The 27,294-nt window shown below is 38.0% G+C and overlaps 1 protein-coding gene and 2 long non-coding RNA genes across 7 annotated transcripts in view; 2 read left to right on the top strand and 1 right to left on the bottom strand.

Moving 5' to 3' along the window:
- LOC133718673 (disease resistance-like protein DSC1) overlaps window positions 1-27,294 on the top strand; it is an 80,893-nt gene that overhangs the window by 46,666 nt on the left and 6,933 nt on the right. Inside the window, exon 1 of one of the 2 annotated variants that reach the window (XM_062145533.1) lies at window positions 26,412-27,042. The exons of the other annotated variant lie outside the window; for it this stretch is intronic. Coding sequence (XP_062001517.1) covers window positions 26,540-27,042 — 503 coding nt within the window. The 5' untranslated portion in view covers window positions 26,412-26,539. Of the gene's footprint in view, window positions 1-26,411; window positions 27,043-27,294 lie in introns of those variants that run through there. 2 annotated transcript variants of the gene reach the window in all.
- Window positions 1,198-3,573, top strand: LOC133718676 (uncharacterized). 2 transcript variants are annotated; one of them, XR_009850492.1, is made up of 4 exons: window positions 1,199-1,503; window positions 1,722-1,809; window positions 2,459-2,513; window positions 2,656-3,573. It is a non-coding gene; the product is annotated as an uncharacterized LOC133718676 (long non-coding RNA). The 2 variants fall into 2 exon arrangements; XR_009850493.1 differs by lacking the exon at window positions 2,459-2,513 and having other exon boundaries at window positions 1,198-1,503.
- LOC133714087 (uncharacterized) lies at window positions 17,511-19,117 on the bottom strand. 3 transcript variants are annotated; one of them, XR_009848440.1, is made up of 6 exons: window positions 18,992-19,117; window positions 18,578-18,664; window positions 18,347-18,420; window positions 18,042-18,272; window positions 17,834-17,913; window positions 17,511-17,564 (listed from the first exon to the last, which is right to left on the bottom strand). It is a non-coding gene; the product is annotated as an uncharacterized LOC133714087 (long non-coding RNA). The 3 variants fall into 3 exon arrangements; XR_009848441.1 differs by lacking the exon at window positions 18,992-19,117 and adding an exon at window positions 18,755-18,794; XR_009848439.1 differs by lacking the exon at window positions 18,992-19,117 and having other exon boundaries at window positions 18,578-18,775.

The following is a 27,294-nucleotide window of genomic DNA, read 5'->3' as shown; positions in this document are numbered from 1 at the left end:
AATTACAATGATCATTACATCAAAATGATTGTTTTAGGACACAATTCCTTCAACACGCTCTCCCTAACTTGTTGAAACAAAATCTAGATCTGCATACACTAGCTCGATTACCAACAAGTCAACAACTTCCTAACAAGAAATCGGAACTGAGACCAGTGCCCTCTAGTCTCGGCTGACAGAGGTTTGCCCCGTGCGCTGCCGCTAGGGAGAGAAAAACTCTCTAGTTTTTTTTTTCTGTTCTATTATTATATATAGTTAAGACATTGATCTTGCCTACTACGTATTGTCTCCTCCTCTTCCTCCCTTTTTTCTGCCGAATCTTTTTTTTTCCCTCTCCTTCTTCCATGCATATCTTCTTTCCAACACATACTTCTCATTCTTTGTTTATTTCTTTTTCTATTATATCAATATTTTTTGTGTGGCTTCTCCATTCTTAGTTCGTTTTTAGATCTTACTAACTTAACTTATTCAATTCGCAGCTATCTTTATTATAGACGCGGTAAGAAGTTTTTGCTTACCTTTGATATAGAATCGATTATGGTGTTATAGATAAGATTTGGCATAGAATTTGATTGAAATTGCCTTATTTTCCATGTGTAAAGAAATTTCTTTTTGACGGGCAAAAATTGATCGAAGCTGATAATATCTTAGAGTTTCCACAATAGTATATCTTATTTTTTTCAACAAACTTGTTGAAACAATCGCTAAAAGATCTTAAAGAGCCACAAAAATTTAACTCCCGACCATTTAAAAAAATTAAGGAGTCACAGCTTATTATATTCGTTCGCATCTTCTTTCTGGTGCACATCGAATAATGATGGACACAAGTCTCATGCCCTAGCTATGTACATAATTTTTTTTTTTTTTGAACAATCCTATTACATAGTTTCACAGTCTTATCATTACTTATTGGTTTTGAGTTCTATAGTTTAAATTTCAACATAATTTAAAACTAAATTGAGGTCTCAAGGGAGTGAAGTTGGCCTCTTTTCTGGCCATATTCTAAATTCATTGTTTTTTTTTCTTTGATGGTGGAATTAGTGAAGGGATAAATCAAAATGATTGAACTCTTACTAAATTCCAGCCATCAAAAAAAAGAACGCAAAGAAAAACTTGTGCCAAGCACCTGGCACGATAGTATTTCCAGCTGTGCTTTTAGCAAGCCTCACCCTTCCATAAATTGGTTAATTGGGTAAATACATCAACCTACCCATAAATTTGAAGGCCCATCGACAAGACCCGATCCATAATTTTTCGTCAGTGAGTCAGGTCGTGAACGGATTTTTCGGTTGCATTCGGCAACACTCGGCCCTTCTCCCCTGCTCGTAATCCTCCTCTTGGCGTCTGTCACCCACAGTCACCTTCAAATTCTACGAAACACTTGTGCTTTCCTTCCACGTAGCCCTAAATCTCTTTCTCTTCTCTTCCTCCCCAGCTTATCTTTCATGGACAACACAAGCAGCAGCAGCAATTTTTCGCACCTTCAGCTCGTAATAACAGAACGTATGCTTTTCAATTTAAACAATCTAGAACAGAATTCTAATTTCTAAGCTGTTCAATTTTCTCATCGTCACTGTTCAATTTGCTGGTTCTGGGGTCAATTTCAGCCCTTCCCCGCAAGCAAATGCAGAATTTCTGATATTTTTATTTTGGCCAGAGGGTAAGGGATTGTGTCATATGTATACTGTGACTATTGTGATTGTTGTGTTCTTTGTTGGCAGTGGTGGTGGTAGAGGAGGAGGTTGGGAGGTGAAGGATGAAGAAGAGAGATCAAGGGGTCTCAACTTTCTCTGAATCTACTGAGCCACGGTAACTATCCTCGTTTGTCTTGCATAGTTTCTGAAGTTTGATATATTTAATTAGCTCCTTTTATAGAGATGCAAACCTTTTAATGTATGCTTCAATTTTGAACTGTTTTCTTGTATTTTTGTTATTACATTGTATATGAAAGTAGTTATTCTGTGTAATCTTGTGAAATCATGGTCAGGTCAGAGACGCTATTGTTCATTCTTATATAAGCCTTGTTAAGTTTCAAAGCTAGGTTCTGCCATAATATTATGCTATGAGGTGGTTTCCTTAATTATTGTTTCTGACGATCTATGCAGTATAGTATACTGCATTTTTGAAGCTAGAATTTTAGAGCATTATGCAATATAATATACTAATATGGAGGTATAATTCTGATTCATTTCATTCCAAAAGCTTCTTTGTGCCAGAGCTTTATTTTACTATTGTGTAATATTGATATATTCTGTCTTTTAAACCTTTTGTTCAACATGAATATCATTAATGTTTGTTCTGAGTTCATAAATTGCGAGCCTAAAAATTTCTTTCCGTCTTTTCATTTTCTTCTTCTCTAATTTGTCGGATTTAGCTTTTATGCGCATTGTCGGATTTAGCCTCAACCATATGGCTTTGACATTGTATATTAATTTGTCACATCTTTGCATATTGGCAGATAGTTGAAACTGAAAGATTATTTAAGCAAATCCTTTCATTTGAAGAAGTTCCAGGTTCTTTCTTGCGAGTCTTTCAGTCCCCAACTTTCTTGTATTCTTAGTCTTGATCTTTTCTGTCTCAATAAAAAGAATTCTAATGCTTCATATGGAATACATTTTAGTTTGCTTTACTATTTTCTTTTCCCTAAATCTGCAGAGTGAATGCATGGAACTTATAGGAAGAATTTGGATTCAATATTAGGGCTTTGGTCTGAAGTGCATGACAAGACTGCAGGTACACTTTGCAAGTGGCTTGCCAACACATGGGGGTCAGTGGCAATGTTGGCTAGAATTTTATATCTAATCGCATGCATTTTTGTATTTATTAACTTGCTTCTGGTAACTCAGAGATGCTTCTGGAGTCCATAATTTTCTTCTATACCTGCTCCCTCTAAAATTGCTAGAAAAGGCGTATGGGAAAATTTGAACAACAATTGGAGATTATTGTATGTTGACGATGAACTGTTTATATTTCCATGCACACATGAATATGAAAACAGATGTTGGGAGGCATTTGTGTCACCATGTGCACACTGGTCAGTTCAAAAGAAGATCGATGGTCCATATTTTCTAGTGGAAGTGACATGAATTTTCTTTGCATCGATCTGCTTTTACTCTTTGGCCTTTGCATATGTGGTGCCAATTTGAAAGGCGGATTGAACTCACATTTCTATCATGGGTGTAAAGCACTTTAGGAATTCTCAGACAAATTAACAAGGGAAATATAACTTATCCAGCTGAATGTATTGGAGTTTGTGATTGAAGTCATTGAACTTGTATATATGTGATAAGTCCTATGCTCGGGAAGAAACTTCGCATTCTAAGGTTTACCCATTGGGTTTTTCATTTGAGTCCTAGACAATAGTATTATTCGGCTTATGCCAATAACCATTTATTTATTTGATTTTTATATTTTTGGAGAATTCTGATAATTGATTTGTGGTCTTTCAGGCATGAGACGAGATGTTAACAATTTGATCTTTCTTGATATCAGAAAAGCTTTAGCTGATATAACTTTGATGTAACTATTAATTTGAAAGAGTTATTTAAGTTCGTCGTCACTCTTTTTTTTCTATGTTTTTTTTTTCTTCTGTCTATGCATTGAGTAACAACTAACAACTAACAAATGCCCGGGGCTTCTCATTCCTATGTTCTTTTATTTTACATTTAAGAAGGAATGAAGTTCTTATAAGTTGTAAGACTGAATGTATGCATATTGTCATTGTACTCAATGTAAGAACACAGACTAACTTGGAGCTGCAGCCATTGTTGAAGATTACAAGTTAAACTTGAGAGCTGACGCACTTGGTTGGTTCTCCTCTGAGCTATCCTTTAGTGAGTCTCCAATGGGCAGAGATTATGAATTCTCAGTTGATGGTTGTGACAGCTAGAGCAGGGACCAAGTAGTTCTTTATGTTCTTTATATAGGCTTCTAGTTTTTAGGTTTCTTCCCATAAAGATTTCCTAAACCTGATAGCAATAGGAACTATATTCCTGAAGTGTATACGGAACAATTTTACCTAATGTAATAAGGCATGGCCATGGAATACGATTTATATATTCTTATTGTAATAGGAATGTAATCAGAACAACATAACTTGGTTGAATTACATGTTCTGTATGAAAAGTAATAAGTTACTGTGACTTTAGTTGGATTGATTAGTTCACAAAACCTTACAGTTATACATTTCAGACAACAAGGTGATCTTGACTGAAGGTTTTGATGGTGTTGTTTCCAGTCAAGTACTTAGAGAAAATAGAATCGTGGCCTGGTAGAAAGCCTACAGTTTTTTGTACTTGGACTGTGGCGGGGTCATTCATTTCTATTCTATCTTCCCTTTGGGTTTTCTTTTGGGAAAATATCAATTTACTCAAAATTGAGCTACACTAACTCCATTTACCCAAACATCTTATAAGATTCCTCACTTACCAAACAAATTACATATTTTTTGCCCTAATACCCAATTAAGTTATTTTTTTAATTAATTTTTGGGACAATTTTGCCCTCTTTCCCTTCGTCACTTAGAGAGAGAGAGCCTTCACGGGACTCCGCTCGCTGGCCACGGGAATCCGGCGTTCGGTTTTATTGCCCCCCAGTAAACTTTATTGCCCCTTAATAAAAATTGTATTGGCCCCCAATACAAATTTATTGAGGGTTAATAAAAGTCTTCGGCGACCTCTTTGCGAACTTCCGACAACCTCTAGACCGGAGTCCGGCGTCCTATTTTATGGCTCCTTGATAAACTTTTTATTGCCACCAATAATACCCAATAAGCATTTTATTGCCCCCCAATAAACTTTATAAAAATTTATTGGGGGGTAATAAAAGTCTCCGGCGACCGGTCACCTGATTCTGACGGCCGGTGACCGGAGTCAAGCGAGGTCTTGAATGACTTTTTAATTATTTAAAGGGCAAACTTGTTTTTTTACATTTAAATTGGGTAAGTGGGCATACAAATCTTTGAGTGGAGTAAGTGGGCCTAAATTGGGTAAATGGTCAAGAGCCATTTTCATTTTTGGAGGGTTTTTTACCTTGATAACATGTTGCAATTTCCTTTTCTTTTCCTTTTTTTCGTAAATTTGTAACACTTGCTGCGTAAGCCGGTGGTTGTTAGCAATTCCCTCCTTGCATAAACTTTTGATGTTCAAAATTTGAATGGCTGCTTCAAAACTCTTGTTCTTCCTATATTCCAATGTCATTCTCGACTACTTAGTTAACTATCCATCAATTGTTGGTTTTGAGTTATTGTGATAAAACTTTAAACTGGCCTCAAGGGAGTGAAGTTTCCCTCTTTTCCGGTCAAATCCAAAATTCTTTGCTTTTTTTCTTGAGTAGTTATATTTACACATCCCCATTTGTTAAATACACACCCTTTTTTTATTTTGTAGAAATTCAAATTCCTATTTTACCCTTTTTTCAAAAAAAAAAAAAACTTTGTTGGTAAGGATGGCTGTGAGGAGGAGCCTAATCGAGGTTGCCGGATGGCAATCAGTTATCTATCTTGCTGGTTTAACATGCCTTACATGAGTAAAGAGCGAGGGGCAAGAAATGGGAGGGTGGTTGCAGCTCTTAACCTCCTTTTCCAATCACAATTCTTTAATCTAAAGTCTATATATTAAATTATTGAAGATTGCAAGAAGATAATAAATCTATGTTCTCTATGTTGTTATAGCTCTTGCTTCCACGACCATTCATGGGAACATTGTAAACCAGCCGGTGGTGTATATCATACTTCCACTCCAGCTTATGAAATGCTTCTGCAAGCTATCTTTCATATATAATCATGATGAGACATCTCTGTGTAATTGAGGAAATGCACGTACGAGCTAATGGAGTATATTAACAAGGACCTGAACAATCCATGGATCGATGCTCCACGACCTTTGCTCTATGTGGGTCTCATTTAGGCTTAGTTTGGGATTGCTGTGCTGTGAGAGGAAACACTTTCGAACTTGCTGTGAGAGGAAACACTTCCGAACTTGCTGTGAGAGGAAGCAACTGAGGTGTTTGGTAAATTGTTTTGAAAAGTGCTGTGAGAACGAAAAACAATTTCTAGGTGTTTGGTAAGTTGCAAGGCAAAAGTGCTTTGATTGTGTATAATTACCAAAATGGGCATACATAGTAAGATATGCTACTAAAATACATAATTTTGTTTTTTGATTATGTAACCATACCAAATGAAAACATTTATGAGGTATTATTCTTCTACCCTTGGTTGGACCGAATAAATTAAACCCTTCAATATGCATATTATGTTTTACTATTTGACAGGACCCGCCCCGAATTTCACCTTGGATTTCAAGGTGAAATTCGGGGTGGGTCCTGTCAATTTGGTATCAGAGCATTAGGTTGTTAGGTTCTGTAGACTCGTTTCTATTCTGTTACCTTATATGCTTGGTGTTGCCCAGTACCTCTCGAGTGATGGCCCAACTGCAGCGGTTCCCCATCGTGTACTCTTCGGTACTGTGGTATTCATCAAGTGTGTAAGGTACAAAGCTAGTTGGTTTTCTTCTGGTGCTATGCCTCTTGTACGCCGACCTCTTAGGGATTCCGCTGCGTATTGGTCTCCTTACATATGAACATTTCCCTGGGATTGGTAGAGTAAGGCTACTCTACAGATTCGAGTTGTGCTATGAAATATGATTCGAGGAAATGTTATGGTTATCCCTTCCTCGATGCCGACAAGTTGTTGGGGCATGGTTAAGGTGCGAGACCGGAGTTTTATTTTGTACTTTATTGGTAGAGATGAACGACCATTGTTTTGGGCTGTCTCTGAGTATTATAACTGTTTTAGAATCCGGTTTTGGAGAATTGAAATTAGTAATAATGATGGTTCTAACCTTGAATTGAGTTTTGGAGAATGTGTTACTTGATACGATCGGCCCTGTAAGCGGCATGAGGAATATTACTGGAATTCGATGGAGATTCTTTGTGAATCTCATTGTTGGAAATCATTTATAGAGAATCCACATTGGAATGTATCTCAACTGGACACCTTATGTCGGCGTCATGTACGCATCACTCTCCGATAGACAACAGAGAAAATTGAAGAGATGTCCTCGGTTGTTATGTCTAGAGGCTGTGTTTTCAAGTGGCTATGGTCACTGATGTTGGTAAGTGGGAAGTGATAACAGTAAATAAGAATTGTAAGTAGAATGAGATTTTTAAAAATTGTCGATTTGGGTCGTTGACCTAACCAGGGTGTATGAGCATAGTTTTGCTCGGAATAAAAGAAATTGATTTTAGATACCACAACTTATAGTTTTGTCTACTTGAGTCTTGGATGGTATCGAGTAGGGAGATGAACATGAGTGGGTTTTTATAGTTATGTGTTTGAAGTTCTAGAAATCGGTAGAATGCTTAAGGTTTTATAATAGAGTTACTGTTTTGGTCGGTAAATAATTGGGAGAGTTGGAATCAACTCTTCGTATGTGATATTATGCAAATGGGTGTCCTTGGTTATCCGCTTTTGAGTGAAACAGTTACACATAAGTTTGGGGAATAGCAGTAATGACCTTGTTGGGTGTCCATAGAAGTTCGAACGGAATTACTATGTGATACAGAATCTGATTCGAGTTTTGAATCATGGAGCCTTGAAGGTTGAATTGTGATAGGCTCTTGGTGGAAGTTTTGCCTGATGGATGGGTTGTGATATGATATTAGCGGTTGGTAGAATAACTTTAAGGAAATAAGTTTTCAGTTAGCTCCGGAAATATTTCAAGTCAAGGTTTGACCAGGACTCTTGTTATTTTGGGCGGAAGGTATTGTAGCATGTTTTTAAGTGATCTACTTCAGTAATGATTACTTTGAGGAAATTGGATCATTATTGTGGTGGGACCACGTTTGGATCTGGATATCGCTTGGTGTGCTACAAGATGTTGGACGGGTGTCCTATGATTTATATAAAGGATTGTTCAGGAAAGATTTTGTGAATTGTGTTAGCTACCTTGGGGAATTGATTATTGCTTGATTCGAATATATGTAATGGATTTCTTTGGAGGAATTGAGCGAACTTTGTCACCCTGGTGACCCTTAATTAGAAATGTATAGGAAGTTGTTGGTATGAGTGAAATCCGGTCACTACTTATCTAAAGGTACGACGACTTGAACAGGAAGTAGGAGTCGAGTTGGAATAAATTGATTGGGCTTATGTTCTATCAAGGGTTCAACAGATATTTAAGTACTAATTGTTGAGCTACTATGATTGAGTTATGTTATTGGATTAATTCTTGGTGAGAAGATTTGGAAAGTTTTTGGTACAATTTTGGTTAGCACAGGAAAGTCATAGGGATTCTTGTTGTAGCTGAAATTTTATAAGTTAAGCCTCGATCGAGGAGCGGATTTGTGGCCATCTTATCCACTTTTCGGTAAGGACAGTCGTCCTCTATCAGCATTGGCCTTAAGTTAAATAAGAAGAGTTGACTATATTCTAGTACTTGCAAGTTCAACGTTGTTTGACATGATTAATTTCTAGTGATTCTTGTAACATCAGATAATGAACTTCTTCGATATCTCATTTTCTTGTCTTGGGAATTAGATTTTCGTTTCTGTGGTACGCAAAGTGTTATTTGTTTAATTAATTGACTTTGAGCTTTTCCATTTGGGCTCTTATTCGACTTTCTCTCCAGGCTGTTTTGAGCAAAAGAGTTTTTGCAAATTTTTGCTTAGTAGTGGATAAGACTTTTTGGTAATGCTTGAGGGCATATTTATACTTTAGAACTGTTGAGTCAACAAGGGATGCTGTGAATTTTGTTGGGATTGTTGCCTCTGACCAGATTCCAGCTTGAGGATTTTTCTTTTCAAATGTTGAATTTCTTTCCTGTTGGTCAGATTTTGGATCAGATTTGGAACAATTTCTAGTGTTGTTAGAGGCATCATAGTCCATTAGAGGTATGTGTCCATTAGAGGATTTGACACATACAGAATTTAGAACTTTTCTATAATGTCATACCTGTAGTAGAATTGTTATGAGGTGATGTCGGACAGATGGTTGGAAATGTTCTACTTGGGACTGGTGGAGCAGTTATGAGAGAGAGTTTTTCTAATTATCTAAGGAAGCTATTTTATTTGAGTTTGATCAGAATTCCAATCAAGTATTTAATAATACGGATAATGGTGTTTTCGGTTGTGAGAATTACATTGGCATATGAAGTAGAATTATCAATTGTGGCATTAGAGGACAGCGAGAATGACATGGATTTAACCAGATTTCTGACTTATGATTATTAAAGAAGTGTAGCCTCAGTTAAGAACAGTTTTAGTGTGATGCATCTCCTCCTGGATTTGAGTTTTTGGGCTGGAGTAGAGTGAGAAGTTACGGTTCTTGCTTTGCACCGGGTTTCGAACGACAGGGTACTCGTTGCGTACCGTTAAGTAAACACTATCATAGAAGTTTCGATTGGGGACGTTGGTAATTAGTAGATTCCTTGAAACATATTTGATTTAGAAGAGTTTTCCACCCCATTATAATTATAGGAAGTTTTTTAGGGACAATGCTAGTTAACCAGTTTAAGATACTATAAGTGTGGCCAGCAGGGCAACTATCAAATGAGTTTTCGTAGTCGACTCGGAACATCATTTCAAGGCTGGACCAATGATTTTTAGTCAGGTATCAGTGTAGCGCAGCCGAAGTGTAGTGGCCCCATAATTTACATGATTAAGAACTTATAGGTTGTTCGGAGTTACCTTTGTTATACTTGACAATTGTGGAACCTTTATGTGAATGATATTTGATCAATAATCTGTGCACAACAGGCAAAAGAGGAAGTGTTGTTTTGGGGTAGCTAAGTTACTTGTTTTGGACTTGTGGGTTAACAGTAACTATCTTGTGGCATATTAGTAGCGGTTGGGTTACCCCTATGGGCGCACGTACGAAGGGAAATGTATTAAGTATGGATTGATATATTATCACAATGTTGTTGAAGAACGGGGTGGAACTTCACCGTGCGATGTATTTGAAGAGGTTACGAATGCTACTATTTCGACCGAATGGTTTGTGATGTCGATACCTTGCATCTGAGCCAGTAATTGACTTGAGGTTGTAAACGAAAACTTAATCAAGGGAAGAGTCGATTTTCCGTTATGTGGTACTTGAAGTGTAATTTGTTCTAGTAACCGACTTTAAATTAACCTGGAGTCTTATACTCGAAATTCTACCATGTGTTTCTGCTTGCATGTTCGAACCAAATACGGGTTGCTTCGAACATAATGTTTTGACAATTTTTCTCCTTTATTTGATAAGAATTTTTGGTAATGTTTGGAAGTAAGATGGTGAATTTATTAGGAACGCCATGAAAACTGATCAATTTAGCGACACGACATGTTTCACCTTAAGAATTGTTCTTCCTAAGTGTAGACCTCTCAGTTTTACTTAGCCAGCTCTTGGATCAGTTTTGAAGCTAATTTCTACACGTCTTGATCGGATTTGCACATCTTTTATGGATCTTAGCTATACCATTGTTGAATGATCAGTGTGTGCGCCCACTTCTACTTCTACAGTATGTAAATTTCGGGGACGAAATTTTTTTAAGGAGGGGAGATTGTTGCGTCCCGAACCTAAATTTATCGGTTTACTAGTCATTTGGACGGTAAACGACAATTACTTTCACTTTTTACTCTATTTCGATACTTTTAGTGGCCCTAAAAGTTAACTTTTTGTTCGGGTCAAAATTTGAGAAAATGTTCTTAATGAAAGTTGTAGAGGACGTTAAACCGAGCGCGTGCATATGTGGTACGTAAAAATCGGAGTTCGTATGTGAAAGTTATAAGCGAAATACTAAAGTTACTGTTCATGTGGTAAGTTTCAATAAATAGCCAAGTTACTGTGGTAAGTTTCCATTTTTGGAAAACTTACCCAGCTTTTCTCTCTCCTCTCCCCCGATCCTTTCTCTTCTTCGGCTCGATTTCTTCTTCCTCCGATTTCTTCCTCCTCCAGCCACCCCACGATGGAATCCGGGCACCGGCAAGCTCGCCTCTTCATCCTTGTCACACCTGTGGTGGTGTTTTGCGGTGACTCGACCGGTGGAGTTTGGAATTGAGCCGTGAAGTTCACTGTAGCAGTTTGGGAGTTCTGTCGATTTCCGGCGATTCTGGCAGCCTCCAGCCACCAAACCGGCGTCGAAGGTGGGGTTTTCGTCAAGGATCATTTTCCCCCTAACCTCGAGCCACGAGTTGCAGTGGAGAGGGAGAATTGATCAAAACCCGATCCTAGGGTTCTTGGAATTTCTGGAAATTTTTGCACCGGCCGGTTTCGACTGTTTAAAGGTAAAATTGGGATGTGTTGTAGTTGAGAAAAATGATCAGTGTGTTGAGTAGGTGCTGCTATCAAATTTTGGTGTCCATTGGAGTTGGCGGCAGTGGCGGCGGCGCCGCCACTGTGGGCGGCTGTAGCGGCGGCGAGGGTAGCTTTTTAATTTCAATTTCTAGCTAGTTAAATTCTATAATTATCATAGAGATTGTATGTGAAGTTTGGTGAATTTTGGAGGAGTTTTGAATTATTTGTGAATTTCCGAAGTTTGAAGTTTTGTGATTGAATTGTGGGAAATCCGGCCGTCGGATTTCCCTCGTTTTCGTTGTGGAATATGTAAATTGAGGAATTGGTGTTGTGGAAGAGATTTGGGTTGAATTTGAGAAGTAATGGAGATAGGGATTTTCGGGTTTCGTTTAGGTTCGTAATTATTTTATCGGATTGTCGTTTACGGAAATATAATTGTGTACAGGGCAATGTTGCGAGCTACGGCTAAATAAAGGAACTCGTTTGCGTGGTCGCCCAATAGTACTGTGAGTGGACTTTTGTTTTTAAATAATGATGCATGCATTTATTTCTTAAAGTTTGCTCCATTTAATTATCATATTACATTTCGAGCATATGATTTAATTTCGGAGATTGATTTCACTTTATCTCATATAATTTCTTTTGATAATGATTTGTTTCCGAAGTTGGTTATGATTTATAATCCTATTTGATGAATTATTTATTTCTGAGGTGATTTCCGGAATTATACTATTTATATTATGTTTCTATTCGTCGATTTGAGATTTCTGAAAGATTTTCGAAATGGGATTTCGATGGAATTATTTCTTGTTTATTTATCGACTTTCGGTTTTGGCATTGGGAATGCCTCGATGATGATGTTGGAATTGGTTTTGTTTCGAATTATGGTGATACTCTTGGCGTGTGGGACACGTCATTGGAAATTCATTTGCGAGAGTTGGGGAAGCCTTATGTATTTATGGATTTTTGGTTATCGGATTTCCCTTTTGCCATACTGTGGGTGACTATTATCATTGCTAGCATTGATCTTCCGCCTTTGTGGCAAGGTGATGGGATCACCGAAGCCCGTCCGCCTTTGTGGCGCTGGTTACTGTCTTTGTGACAGTAATGCTGAAGCCCAGTATCCTAATCGCTACACATAGTGGCGTGTGGGTATATAACGGGAGTATATGGGAGTACTTTAGCCTGGGAGGCTATCACCCGAGCCTGAGTGGCTTATTCGTATGGCTATCATCTTCCCCTACTCATTATATTATTGTTGGGCTAGCGGGGTCTAGTCCGATTCCCTTAACCAGCGGGGCTGGTCTTATTTTCATGAGTATCAGAGTTCTTTCCTCTTTGCTTTGTTGTGGCTAGCGGGGCTAGTCGGTTTTCTTGAGCTGAACTAAAATTGTTGTGTTTCTTTAAATTGTTGCATGCATCGGGTTTTTAAAGAGATAAATGTGGGAAAGTATGAAATCTTTTTCTTTTTAAATTGTTTATTTTTGTCCACTCACGCTAACGTTTTTCATCTACTTTCCCCTGGGCCTTTCGGTTTCTAATGCCCAGTTTGCAGGCGAATTAGTGGAGGTCGGGCGTACATAACATTTGAGGCATAGTTGTCACTACTTCCGCAGTGTAGGATCCCTTGATCCTTTACTCTTCTTTTTATATCCCTGTGTATAGTAGTATTGTTCTGATAACCTTTGAGATTAGTATTGTTGAGTTTTGTGTTTTGTGAAAGTGGAGTTGTTGGTAATTGGGAGCAGGGTGGCTCCAGGAGTATGAGATTGGTTTGCTTGAAGTGTTTTTGTGTGTTTTACAGGTTTTTGGGTAGTCCATTTTAGGGGTGACTCTGCCGAATTTTTGGTAGAGCTATCCCTAAGGTGGGCCCCACAAGGCCACCTCGGATTTCAAGGTGAAATTCGGGGCGGGTCCTGTCAATTTGATATCATTGAAATTCGGGGTGGCCCTGTGGGGCCCACCTTAGGGATAGCTCTAGGATCGAGTTTTGATCAATTCTCCCTCTCCACTGCGACTCGTGGCTCGAGGCTAGGGGGAAAATGATCCTTGACGAAAACCCCACCTTCGACGCCGGTTTGGTGGCCGGAGGCGGCCGGAATCGCCGGAAATCGACATAACTCCCAAACTGCTACAGTGAACTTCACGGCTCAATTCCAAGCTCCACCGATCGAGTCACCGCAAAACACCACCACAGGTGTGATAAGGATGAAGAGGCGAGCTTGCCGGTGCCCGGATTCCATCGTGGGGTGGCTGGAGGAGGAAGAAATCGGAGGAAGAAGAAATCGAGCCGAAGAAGAGAAAGGATCGGGGGAGAGGAGAGAGAAAAGCTGGGTAAGTTTTCCAAAAATGGAAACTTACCACAGTAACTTGGCTATTTATAGAAACTTACCACATGAACAGTAACTTTAGTATTTCGCTTATAACTTTCACATACGAACTCCGATTTTTACGTACCACATATGCACGCGCTCGGTTTAACGTCCTCTACAACTTTCATGAAGAACATTTTCTCAAATTTTGACCCAAACAAAAAGTTAACTTTTAGGGCCACTAAGAGTATCGAAACAGAGTAAAAAGTGAAAGTAATTGTCGTTTACCGTCCAAATGACTAGTAAACCGATAAATTTAGGTTCGGGACGCAACACTATTACACAAAATAAATATAGAATATTTGGATTAATTTCCCGACCATAGTTCAACGGGAACCATTACACAAAATAAATTAAAGTCACTGGAAATTTGCAACTAAATGGAACTAGTAGATGCATTCATTAGACTTTGTGCAATTGCATTTCTTAACACCTATATATATTTAAAAAAAGATATTCAATTACATACATTGCTTTAAAAGCATCGCATTTGAAATTTATGGCCAAACCAATACAAGAAAGAACTTAAAATCATAAAAAGTGGTGTATAACAGTCCTCCATGAATTTCATGCACAAATGAGCTGCTCCAGAATGAACTTGCTTCAAACTCTTTGGAGCCTTTGTGCCCCAACATCCTTTCTCAAAGGAGCTGGTAATTGCCTTGACTATATCCATTGCTTCGATTCACCTGGGACCATAGTTGTCATTAGGAAGCTTGGATAGATGCAGACATAGGAATGACAGAACAAGAAATGATGAGGAAGATAAGGAACATCGTTTTGATCGTGAAAAAAAGCTCACTTACTGCCCACATAAAAAAGAGATGATAGTTACAATACGGGGGACATGAGAACAGACTACAAATGGATTGTATAAGAAAGAAAAAGCAACCATAGAATGAATATGCCAATTATATATAAATGACTTGTCTGAGCAAAAGAGAACTTGTAAGAATGATGCAGTATATGTCACGCCCCGAATTTTGAATGATAAATTCAAATCCGAAACATGAATTAAACCACTTAATCAAATAAACGTTCTGAATTTTTTTCTCAATATAACCTCACCACACGGTACACAAACTCCAAATCTCGAAACCTCGAGTTCATTATTACAATTCACTCTCACAAGCAATATTGTAAAGCTCTAAATGAGCATAACACACCTCACAACTTACAATTGCTGTAAAACTCTAACAATTGCTCTAACCGCACGATCACCGTCCTGGTTCTCCTGTCCTGTAGGATTACCCGCTACACAATTTGAATAGTGTACCGGGAGTTGCAACAACACAAAACCCGGTAAGCTTTTGACAGCTAGTATGAGTAAACAAGAAAGAACTGTTGATTTATTAAATTACAAGACCACCACAAACCCACGTTACTTTCTCACTCTCATATATATATATATAGACACTTATGAGTTACTCTCAATTTAGCTCATAAGATTTCCCAACATTTAACAGACAGACTCATATATATATATAGACCCTTATGAGTTACTCTCAATTTCCCTCATAAGGTTACCACATATATATAGACACTTATGAGTTACTCTCAAATTCACTCATAAGGTCACTCCACATTTGGCAGACAGACTAGAGCTCTAACTGAACGTAACCACTCGTCCGGCCACAGACGTGATTACGATTTAATACTATTAATAACCACCAGCCCGGTACGAGAGCGTGATTCACTAATAGATGCCATGGTCACCTCGTGACCTAGTGATCTCCACAGATCACAACAATTTATTGTTCCTCAACAATAAAACTCAACACCTCTCACAATATATTGTTTCTCAACAATAACTCAACACAACTCCAACAATACATATTATTTCACGTAAATAATATATATATAGACATTCACACAGGAATGCCTATTAATACCAACTATAGTCCATATGATTGCAATAAAATAACGTAATTAAATGTATTGGGTTCGTAATATGAACCACGTGAGGTTTACTCACCTCGATATTCCCGCTGCGTCTTCAATTCAACACAATACACACCGAAATCTTTCACCCAAGGGAGACCGTCAATCACCTAATCACACATGACCTTATTTTAGCCAATAACTCAAAAACATACTCAAACGACAATCCAACGGTCGGATCGAAATTAAATGATGATCCAACGGTCGGATCCTCACGGATCGCCTTTAGGATCACCCTCCAAAAATCATCACGAAGATCCAACGGTCGGATCTTCCTGAATCGTCCTTACTAACATCTTCACAAATTTATACAAAAATCCGACGGACGGATTCTCACGAATCGCCTCCCTAATCACCGTTTTGCATTTATACGAAGATCCAACGGTCGGATCTTCGCCCATGACCACACAAAGCCACTGGGACAGTCATAAGATCATCATATCAAAACTACAAGTCCATCTGACGGTCCTAACTTCACATATCACAAATCTAACGATCGAAATCGATCGAAACTTAAAAATTCATAACTTCATCATACGATATCCAAAAATTGCGCATTATATATCGAAATGATCGTATTGAAATATAGAATCTAAAAATGTATAGAAACCATATTTTTGTCCCCCGGAGGTGGCCGGAAAAGGCCGCCGGAGTTAGTGGCAGAGCCGCCGCCGACCACCGCCAATGGTGTCGGGGCCTGGCTGCTCCTCTTCCTCTCATCAAGCTGAATAACTTTCATAACTAGCACGAAGTCTGAAAACGACCGGAAGGGGTCGAAAATTACCTTGAACAGTATGAAGGTGGCCGGAATTTTCCAGAAACCGGCGAGAATTTCCAGAAACCGTCCAAGCTTGAATTCGACGTAAAAACTTCCATTTCAGGCTTCGATCCCTTCTGGAGAGTTGTTAATAACATCAAGCCGAACTCACTGGATCAAGAATCACTCAAATCGAAGCTCTACAACTCGAGATATCTTGATCGAAAGTCTTCGTGGTCGGAAATTTTCCAGAATCCGGCGAGCTTGAATTCCGACGTAAAAAATTCAACCTCAGGCCTCGATCCCTTCTTGAGAGTTGTTAATAATCTCAAGGTGAACTCACCAGGCCAAGAATCACAAGAAAAGGTGGTCTATAACTCGAGAAAATCGGATTCGAATGTGGTTTTCCGATCAAGAAAATATCGAGCTCCGACGAACGTGAAACCGGTCACTCTAGGTGCAATCCTCCTAGTATGATGATCAGCAGGTTGAGGGGAGTTCATGGAGCCAAGGATCGGAAGTTTTGGTGGCCGGAGCTAGGAGAAAACCGGCGTTGACCAAAATCGAGCTTAAATCGGTTTCGAGCTCCACCGCCGTGTAGCCGCCGTGAGGGGAGGAAAGGAGGCCACCAGGCTGCTCGTGGGGAAGTGGTGACCTAGTCTGGACTTTGTTTCACCTCAAAAGCTTGCCGGATGAGGGAGAAATCCATAGAAGAAAATTTGAAGCAATTTCCGGCTCGGGAGGACGAACTGCAGCTGCAGTTCCTATTTTTGGAAAATATGTTTTTATTTTTGGAAATCTCCGAAAATAACCTATTTATACTAATTTGAAAACTTTTTCAGAAAATCATAACTAATTCATACGAGCTCCGATTTTTGTGTTCCATATATGCACGCGATCGTATCGACGAGCTCTACAACTTTCATGAAGGAAGTCTTCCCAAATTCCGTACGTATAAAAAGTCGATTTTCACGTGCCCCTAAATAACGTACGTTTTCAAAATAACATCGTTCGAACTAATTCCACAACTTCTCCGAGCCTCGTACTCGCTCCCACTATTGTGAAATCATTTCTAAAAATCCACGGAAATTAATTTGGATTTTTCGGGGTATTACAGTATATGTAGGAAGAGAATGGATCATTAATAATAGTCACAATTTGAAATCTCTCACCTATCAACTACTAATGAGGTAGCACAGCCAGATGCAAAAGATGTGAGAACCTGGCATCATGAACATTCCAGTCACTAGCAATCGCAAAGGCAAGAAAAATAACAGATTGTGCAAGTAATTTATGTTCTACAAGTTGGAATCAAGGGGATGAGAAGAACAAGGGGCATACAACATTCTTCAAAGTCCAAGAGTACACTAATTCAGTTTTTAATTTATGTAGTCCATCAGGTCCTAATTCAGTTTTGTCACAAAAGTAATTTAAATGAGGTTTTTGAATCAAATTGGTATTCACAATTGTAAGCTAATGTTAAAAGATCACCTTTCCCTCTGTTGCTGGGAGTTAAAAGATAGGTCTGCAAGCTCTTTAGGATCAACCAATAGGCAGTCATGTAACAGAACCTACAATGTAAACCAACTAAAACCATGAAAGAGGAAGCTATGGTTAGGGCAGCCAAGAGTTAAATCAGAAAAAATTTAAAAGCTGCAAAGATCAATCAGAAATTCAGAACATACGAAAAATCTCATACTGTTAACTAGAGGGGAAGAAAACCTAAAACAGATGGAAGAGAGGTCAAAACTATACAACTTAAAGCAACTAGCTGATACAGTCCAAATGCAACTAAAGCAATTAACAAAACAAACAATTTTGTTCTTTTAAAGTTTTACTAGTTATTTTCTGGGAGAAAGAAGCATCTGGTTCCATTGCCAACCTCTTCCATTCCAGAGCTTTCTTCTTCATCTCTTTCCCTTCTTCTTAACTACACACAATTTTGCATCTGAATCAATCAAGTCATCGATTAGAATACAAGTGAAAGGCCAAAAATTCCCTCACCTTGTCCGACTGAATTGAACGATGTCCCCCTATTGCCGCTCGAATCGAACTGTGTCCCGTCCCGATGTAATGTACTGAATTCAAACATAATTGCAATCAATCCCAATCCAAAAGAACAAATAAGCGCAAATTCAATAAGCACAAACCCTAGCCTCCTATCACCTCAAGATTGGGATATAGTAATTATAAACATGCAAAGACGGCACCATCAGGAAGAAGCAAGGAGTATACCAGAGGCAGTAGCTCCGCAAACTCCCCATACCAATGGAGGCTAAGTAACAGGCTTGGTCAGCTGAAGACGAATCTTCCTTTGGTCAGCTGAAGACAAATACAGGAACCATAAGAAATCCCAGAAAGAAGTTCAATCAGAAAATTGAGACAAAAACAACATCAGATTCCCATAAATACCAACAGATCAAAGAAGACCCAGAGAGCTTTTCATCTCCTTCTTATTCTTCTTTCTCTTATTTCCTGTTCTCTTCTCTCTCTTTCTTTTTTACTCTCGCCTCCTCTTTGTCGGGGGAACAACAAAACCCATAAGAACAACCAAAATCCAACAAAACCCATCATCCAAATTCATAATAAAAATTGAGGACGAAGAACAAAAATTTGGCAAAGAATAAATCCCAGCATAAAAGGAATTACCCGCAAATCGGTTGCACCAGAGGAGCTGATGTTGCCAAGAGTCCTCAGATACGGGTAAAACAGCGGTTGTGCAGTTCTCAGCGAGCGGCTAATCAGAGGAACACAGTTGAGAACATGGAGGACAAAATTAAGGAATAGCGTAGTAGGAAGGTGGAATCGGCGCGGAGGAAGGCGGCGACAATCCACCAATTGAATGAGGTCACCAGCGACGAGCAGAAGAAGAAGGCGATCTGAGAGAAGACTAGGGAGAACCAGACACCAAGAAGTGGAAGGAGGAGATGTGGAATGAGACGTCTGCCGTGATGGGATTTGCTGTTTCGATGTAATTTTCAGAAAAGGAGGAGGACAGAATTGACAGTTCTCCAAATTTTCATTAAACTCTACTGTTCATGCTCCGTGTTTTCCCAAAGCAGGTCTTCAAAAGCTACAAATTGTAGCTTCCTAAATTTAGTTTTACAGAGAAGCAATTTCACCGAAAAGCAGCTTTTAGAGATTTTACCAAACACCATGTTCTTAGTCCAAAAGCAGAAGCAGCCCCAAAAGCACCTCAGGAATCAATCCCAAACTAAGCCTTAGTCTTATTGTTGTAAAAATTGCGCACTGCTTCTCTGCCAATATTGTTGTGGCTAGCATGTACTCCAGTCCTGATCAGCTGAGCATGTCCCGCAGGGTCGGTGAACATAATACTAAGTTCCTAGCCTATGCTTACATATAAAAAAAATAAAAAAATAAAAAAATAAAAAATCATGCAAGGGCGAAGAGACTCAAGAGAGAGGGCGGGGCTGCAGTCGGGAAGAGAGAAATAGAATGAACAGAAAAAGGGTAAAAATAAATAAATTTGGATGTGTATTAAGAAAAGAGGCGTGTTTATATATAATTTTTCTTTTTTCTTTGATGGGTGGAAGTGTGGAACTAGTAAGTGATAGACCAAAATATATAATTTTTACTGGATTTCAGCCATAAAAAAAAAAAAGGAAGCAAAGAAAAGCTTGGGCCGACCACCAGGCAAAATAACATTTGCAACTGTGTTTGGCAACCCTCATATCTTTCCTTACATATTGAAATCCTTGCACGAACTGTGTCTATTTTTTATGTAGATATTTGTTTCGCTAAAACAAATTAGATTCTTAGATTCTTCAGCTCCTCTCTTCTTTGTAACTTTCTCTCCCATTATCTAATATCTACACTCCTTCATCGATTTTGAAATTTTATTAGAGCCATTTCTAATTGTCCATTACATTAACTATACATACAAGGACTAAATACTCGTCAGAAATCATATGACTCCGAATCTTTTAACTACAGAAATTTGATCAAATGTGATTAACTTTAATACTTGGGGGCACAAAGAATGAAGATAGCCACTATTGAATAATGCATGAATGATGAAGTTATTGAAATGTGTTGAATACAAGAAAATCAATATCAATAAAAAAAAAATACAAAAGCCACTTTTTCAATCACACTCGCAGAGTCGCAGATAATCATTTTTGAGCTCTATTAACATATGATAAGTTGATAACCCCCTTACATTCGCACACAATGTCTCGAAAAGAAAAAAAAAATCTAAACAAGGACAAGGAAGCACATCACAGGGGAAAGGTTGAAAGGCTAGCTTATGTCTCTGTGAGACTCATTATTTCACTTTCACTATTTCTTTTTCTTTTTACCCCCTTGTTTACCGGCTGGTCTTTCATGGGGACATTGATGGAACATCCCTTAAGCTTTCGGTGCATTGCCAGGTATCTTCATGGAAATTGTCACTCATAAATGCTTTGGTTGATGTTTTGCCTTGTAATATCTGGGAAGGGGCCTCATCTTATAGACTGAGGTCAAATAATAATATCTCTTTACTTTACTCATGTCTGCCAAGCTGCCTTTTTTATTTTCTCACTAGACTTGGGATTTATTCACTTAAAAAAAAATCAGTTACTGTCTAAAATTTTAAATTTTATTGTGTTTGGTAAATAAAATAAAAAACAACTTTAATTGAAAATTATAGGTCATTGGCAGCAGATTTTATAAGCAACCCAAATGTTAGTTTTAAAAGCTGATTTCGATCAAAACACATACGTTTTGAAGTTGACAGCACTTTTAAAAGTATTGTCTACCAAATACGAAACTGTTTTAATTCACAACTGATTATTTTTACATCACAACAGCAACAACAGTCTTTTTATAAAAGTTGCAACAATCTTAGACTAGCCTTAAATCCAGTCGATTTCTTCCAAACCTTGAATCAATCTTGTGCTTCTTTACCCACAAATGTCTTCCTCAGTTTTAGAGGCCAAGACACTTGAGGGAGCTTTGTTTGCCATCTCCACAAAGCTCTAGACCGGAAGACAGTCGAAGTCTACATTGATAAACAAGATCTTAAAAAAGGCGACGACCTTTCGAATCTACTGACTTTGTGTCTTTTTTAAATGTGGATTTTTTTTTCCTGAAATGAATTAGATTCTTCGGCTCCACTCTCCTTTTTAACTCTCTCTCCCATTATCTAATATCTACACCCCATTCTCGATTTTGAAATTTTATTAGAGCCATTCTTTATTGTCCATTACATTAAATATACATACATGGACTAAATGATCGTCAGATATCATACGACTCCCAATCTTTTAACTACGAAAATTGATCAAATGTGATTAAATTCAATACTCGCGGGCATAAAGAAATGAAGATAACCACTATTGAATAATTAATGCACGTTTGATGAAGTTATTGAAATGTGCTAAATACAAGAAAATCAATATCGATAAAGAAGAAATACAAAATCCACTACAATCACACTCATACACAATATCACTTTGAATTCTATTAATACATAATGTTCGGCTTATTTCATTCCAAAATAGCACCTCCAGTTGTCACACTCTTTTGGTGAAGCTCTTGAACTCTGCAGTTTATAGCAAAAATAAAAAACCACATTAGTAAAAGCAATACGTTCCAAAAGTTTAACCTTTGTAATATGTGCTATCTCGGGCCATTCTTGATCCCTCTCCTTTCTCCCTTACTGAACCATTTGCTCAATTAGGACAATCACTCACATGTGCTATCTTTTAAGTTGCTCGATGCATCGCTTGTGGCAAAGCCAACAATTTGGTGCAATTTCTGATTCCTAGTTGTTTGAGGAAAGTAAGGATTTCAAATAAGTTGGGAAATATTGTGAAATCAATGGAAGTCTGTAAAATTGAGGCATAGATGGCGGTCAAGTTGGCTGCTCACTGCAACATTTATACTCAACAAGATTTTCCTGTTTTACCATTTAGGTATTATGAGCTATAAATATAGCTAGTTAGAATTCTTTGAGTTTCTCATTACATCTTTAATGCATTAACATATGCATAAGTCAAGTAGTATAAGGCTCTCTTTTTTTGTTTTTTTGTTTTTGTTTTTGTGGCAATGAAAGTAACATTACAGACACACAAAGAAAGAAACAGAAACAAATGAAAAGACAGAACATAAACCCCAAGGAACACTCCCGGGGGGGGGTGGCTTTCAGAAACTGCATCAGCTATTGGAGGATGTGATAGAGGGTTGGAGGTGGGTTCTGAATCCAATTCAGAGGGCACTCCAGCCTTGAAGCAAGACGAGCAACAAGTAGTATAAGTTTGACCATAGACAGAACCACTTTGTTCAATTTTTTCTATTGTAATGCTTGGCAAAAAAAAAAAAAATTCTTGTAATGTGCCTATAAAAGATTAAAAAACAAGATTAAAACCAACCGGCCATATATATGTTGTGTATATGTTTCAATCATCCCATTATCAAACGATAAGATAAAGAGGAATTATGGATATTCTTTCTCATATTTTATCATGGCATTAGAGTACCGATCCTTTCTTAAATCTTGTAGGTGTATACAGAACACAATGTAGACCTGCGGAGTCTCACAACCAAAACCCAGCACCACCCCCTGTGAAATTTAACCCAAAACAATATATGTTTGATGAAGTGGAGGATAAATAATGAGAGCGAAAAAAAAAAAGCAGCAGGGGATTAAGAGTAATTGTTAAGTTTGAATTGATTCTTTATAGGTAATAGAAAACGGCGTATGTTCAGTGTCCATGAGAGGTCAATCCGTCAATATGGTAGCGGATCTTCTGTCTCGCCATGCTTCTGTAAGTGAAAACATAACGTGTGAGAATTAACTGCATCTAGCTGCCTGGCTCAGGGAGTCCGATTTATTTTTTTCTGCTTTTCAATTTGATCGTTTGAGAAAAGGAGAAAAAAAGGGGCATAATCTGGTGAGATTTGTTTTTACTGAAGGCATTCCAAAAGAAAAAAAGTTCAGAGAAGCACAGCACATGGGAGGTGGGACATCATCTAGCAATCATTGCATGCATGTCATCGTTTCACATTTTCTCTTCTTTCTTTTTGACCCTTAAGTTCACGTGCTGCTCTAGTGCTCTTTCGTGGAATATCTTTGAAGCTTTTGGTGTTCTGTGGAAGATGTGTTAATTAAGCATTTAAGCTCAACACATTCCAAAGGCCTAAGTTACCGTGACATTCTTTCTAATTAAACTCAACACTAACGCACCGGATTCTATCAAAATTCCATAGTAGAAATTGCTTTCAAGATCGTGATATATTATTTTACTTTTATTTCAAAAAAAAAGAAAATTATTGAAGGAATTTGGAGTTACTTAATTGAGTGATGTTTACATTCTTAGGGCAACTCCAACCAAGGGGTGCCAAACTCAAATTTTGCCAAATATAGGACTTTTCTTCTCCAACCCACCAAAAACCCATGATCTGGTCTTATAAATATAAGACTTGGGGCCATTTGAAGTCTCATATTTGAGACTTTTCCAAGACCAGGACTGATCACTGTACATGGGGGCCAGCCCACTTGCTGTCTCAGCCCAAAGGATGAAGAAACGCGCCAGGGAGGGAAACTGAAGGAGACGCGCGCGCCAGACGCTGGAGAGAGAAGAAGGCCTGCTTTTCCTTCTGCAGACGTGGGGCCCGCCTGTTGTTCTGTCCCCTGGTGACCGTTGGAACCCCCAACGGTCAGGAAATCCAACGTTCATGATTGATCAGGTTTAAAATGGGACGGTCGGATGTTGCCTTTTTTTTTTTTTTTTACTGAACGGATCTATTTCGATCTGATGGCTCAGATTTGAGGGAAAAAAAACTTATCAACGGCTCTTATTAATTGAAGGGTTATTATTTCCTTTTTGTTCCAAAAAAAATAAAAAAATTACCAGAAAATTGAGGGGAAATTCTATAAATACCTACCCATTCTTTTCTATTTCCTCACCCAAATATCCTCCATCTCCTTCTCAATTTTCCATTCATTAACCCATCTTCTTCTTGTTAAATATATCTTTCTTTTTTGTCTTGGAAAAAATGGTTAAATATATCTTTCTTTTTTGTCTTGGAAAAAATGGCTCCAAGAGGGGATTCTTGGGATTCTTCTAAATAGTTAGATTCTTTGTCGTATGTGCCGACACTTTTATTGTATATGCCGACAAAAAAAAAAAACTTTTTTTTTAAATTCATTAAATAATAAAAATAAATTTTAAATATTAAGATAAAATGCTAAATTATTTTTTTTACCTTATTTAATTAAATTAACATATTTTTAATATAATATTCATCAAAATTATACTCATATTATATTTTAATCAAGAATAGTGAAAATAGCACCCCCATGGTTGGAGATGAGAATTGAGTCCTATATGAATAGTGCAACAAGGGGGTGCTAAAATGAGAATAGCACCCCCAAATGGTGCCCATGGTTGGAGTTGCCCTTAGGGCAACTCCAACCAAGGGGTGCCAAACTCAAATTTTGCCAAATATAGGACTTTTCTTCTCCAACCCACCAAAAACCCATGATCTGGTCTTATAAATATAAGACTTGGGGCCATTTGAAGTCTCATATTTGAGACTTTTCCAAGACCAGGACTGATCACTGTACATGGGGGCCAGCCCACTTGCTGTCTCAGCCCAAAGGATGAAGAAACGCGCCAGGGAGGGAAACTGAAGGAGACGCGCGCGCCAGGGAGGGAAACTGAAGGAGACGTGCGCGCCAGACGCTGGAGAGAGAAGAAGGCCTGCTTTTCCTTCTGCAGACGTGGGGCCCGCCTGTTGTTCTGTCCCCTGGTGACCGTTGGAACCCCCAACGGTCAGGAAATCCAACGTTCATGATTGATCAGGTTTAAAATGGGACGGTCGGATGTTGCCTTTTTTTTTTTTTTTTTACTGAACGGATCTATTTCGATCTGATGGCTCAGATTTGAGGGAAAAAAAACTTATCAACGGCTCTTATTAATTGAAGGGTTATTATTTCCTTTTTGTTCAAAAAAAAATAAAAAAATTACTAGAAAATTGAGGGGAAATTCTATAAATACCTACCCATTCTTTTCTATTTCCTCACCCAAATATCCTCCATCTCCTTCTCAATTTTCCATTCATTAACCCATCTTCTTCTTGTTAAATATATCTTTCTTTTTTGTCTTGGAAAAAATGGTTAAATATATCTTTCTTTTTTGTCTTGGAAAAAATGGCTCCAAGAGGGGATTCTTGGGATTCTTCTAAATAGTTAGATTCTTTGTCGTATGTGCCGACACTTTTATTGTATATGCCGACAAAAAAAAAAACTTTTTTTTTAAATTCATTAAATAATAAAAATAATTTTTAAATATTAAGATAAAATGCTAAATTATTTTTTTTACCTTATTTAATTAAATTAACATATTTTTAATATAATATTCATCAAAATTATACTCATATTATATTTTAATCAAGAATAGTGAAAATAGCACCCCCATGGTTGGAGATGAGAATTGAGTCCTATATGAATAGTGCAACAAGGGGGTGCTAAAATGAGAATAACACCCCCAAATGGTGCCCATGGTTGGAGTTGCCCTTATGAAATCATTCGAGTGTCATATATTTGTGTAACCTTGGATCTTCACTGATTTCAGTGATATTATTCCTAAATACATCCTTTGAAAGTGCTAATACCATAGATCTTTCTTTGTTTACAATGAATCTGAACACTTTACTAGGCCGGGAGAAGTATTTGTTGACCCATCAATTCCAGCACAGCACATGGGAAAGGGCAAAAGGCTGCAGGTTATGTCTTGGAGAAAGAGAAAGGCTAGGTTTCGTACCATCATCTAGCAAATCGTTTCATGGAGATGCGTAGCTGGGGTCAGTTAGACATTTACCAGACTAAATACCAAATGATATTTCATATTTGGTAAATCGATTATATAGTAATAGAAACCGATGTAATCAAAACAAAAATTATATATCCAGCTGCTCTTGCGTGGAACTTTCATTGAGCCGACAAGACTATAACCAATTCAAACCTATGAACTAATAAAACTGATTGTGGTATAAAATTATATATCCAGATGCTCTTAATTTCATGGAACTTTCATTGAACTTCTTTGTGGCTTTAGTTGCGTCGTAAGGCATCTTCGTGGAAGAGACTAATCATGTCCTTCTTTTTCAACACGGTGCACCGAGTTACAGGCCTATATATATCCACTCGATTTCTTACAAGCTTGGATCAATCTTGTGCTTGTTCATCTAATGGACCTTGCTTCCTCTTCCTCTTCTTCTTCTTCCTCTTTGCCTACCAGAGATGTCTTCCTCAATTTTAGAGGCGAGGACACTCGAAAAAACTTTGTCTGCCATCTTTACGAAGCTCTGAAACGGCGAGCAGTCAATGTTTACCTTGATAATGAAGATCTTAGAAAAGGCGACGACCTTTCGGATCTACTGAAAGCCATTGCCGAATCAAAGATTTCAATTGTAGTTTTCTCTGAAAACTACGCGACTTCCACATGGTGCTTGAAAGAACTGGTCAAGATCCTGGAATGCAAGAAGGGGGAGCAGAAGCAGATTGTGATGCCCATTTTCTACCGAGTAGATCCTTCCCACATTCGTAAACAGACGGGAAGTCTTGGCGAAGCTTTTGCCAAGCATGAACGCGACCGCAAAAGAGACAAGGAGTTGCTGCAAGAAGTGCAGACATGGAGATTTGCTTTAAAGGAAGCCACCAACTTAGCTGGCTCGGATTCCAAAAATTATGAGTAACCTACTCCTCCTCCTCTTCATTAATTATGAGTTTTTTTTTTTTCCCAAACAAAAAAATTAATTAGGAGTAAATGGTCTTAACACGAGTTGCTTATATTATTATTGGACTTTTTTTTTTTTTGTAACTAAAATTGAGTTGATTTTTGTGGGTTGCGTGATAATCCTGCAAATCATAACAAAGGGCACACACTCAGCTCAGAAGTATCTGCAACATCTATAACATGCATCCTTAAATTTTAATTATGATG

This window comes from Rosa rugosa, chromosome 6 (assembly GCF_958449725.1).
Source record: "Rosa rugosa chromosome 6, drRosRugo1.1, whole genome shotgun sequence".
NCBI classification, from domain to species: Eukaryota; Viridiplantae; Streptophyta; class Magnoliopsida; order Rosales; family Rosaceae; genus Rosa; species Rosa rugosa.
Note: the sequence above shows the minus strand (reverse complement) of the source record. Positions and strands in the feature narration are given on the sequence as shown.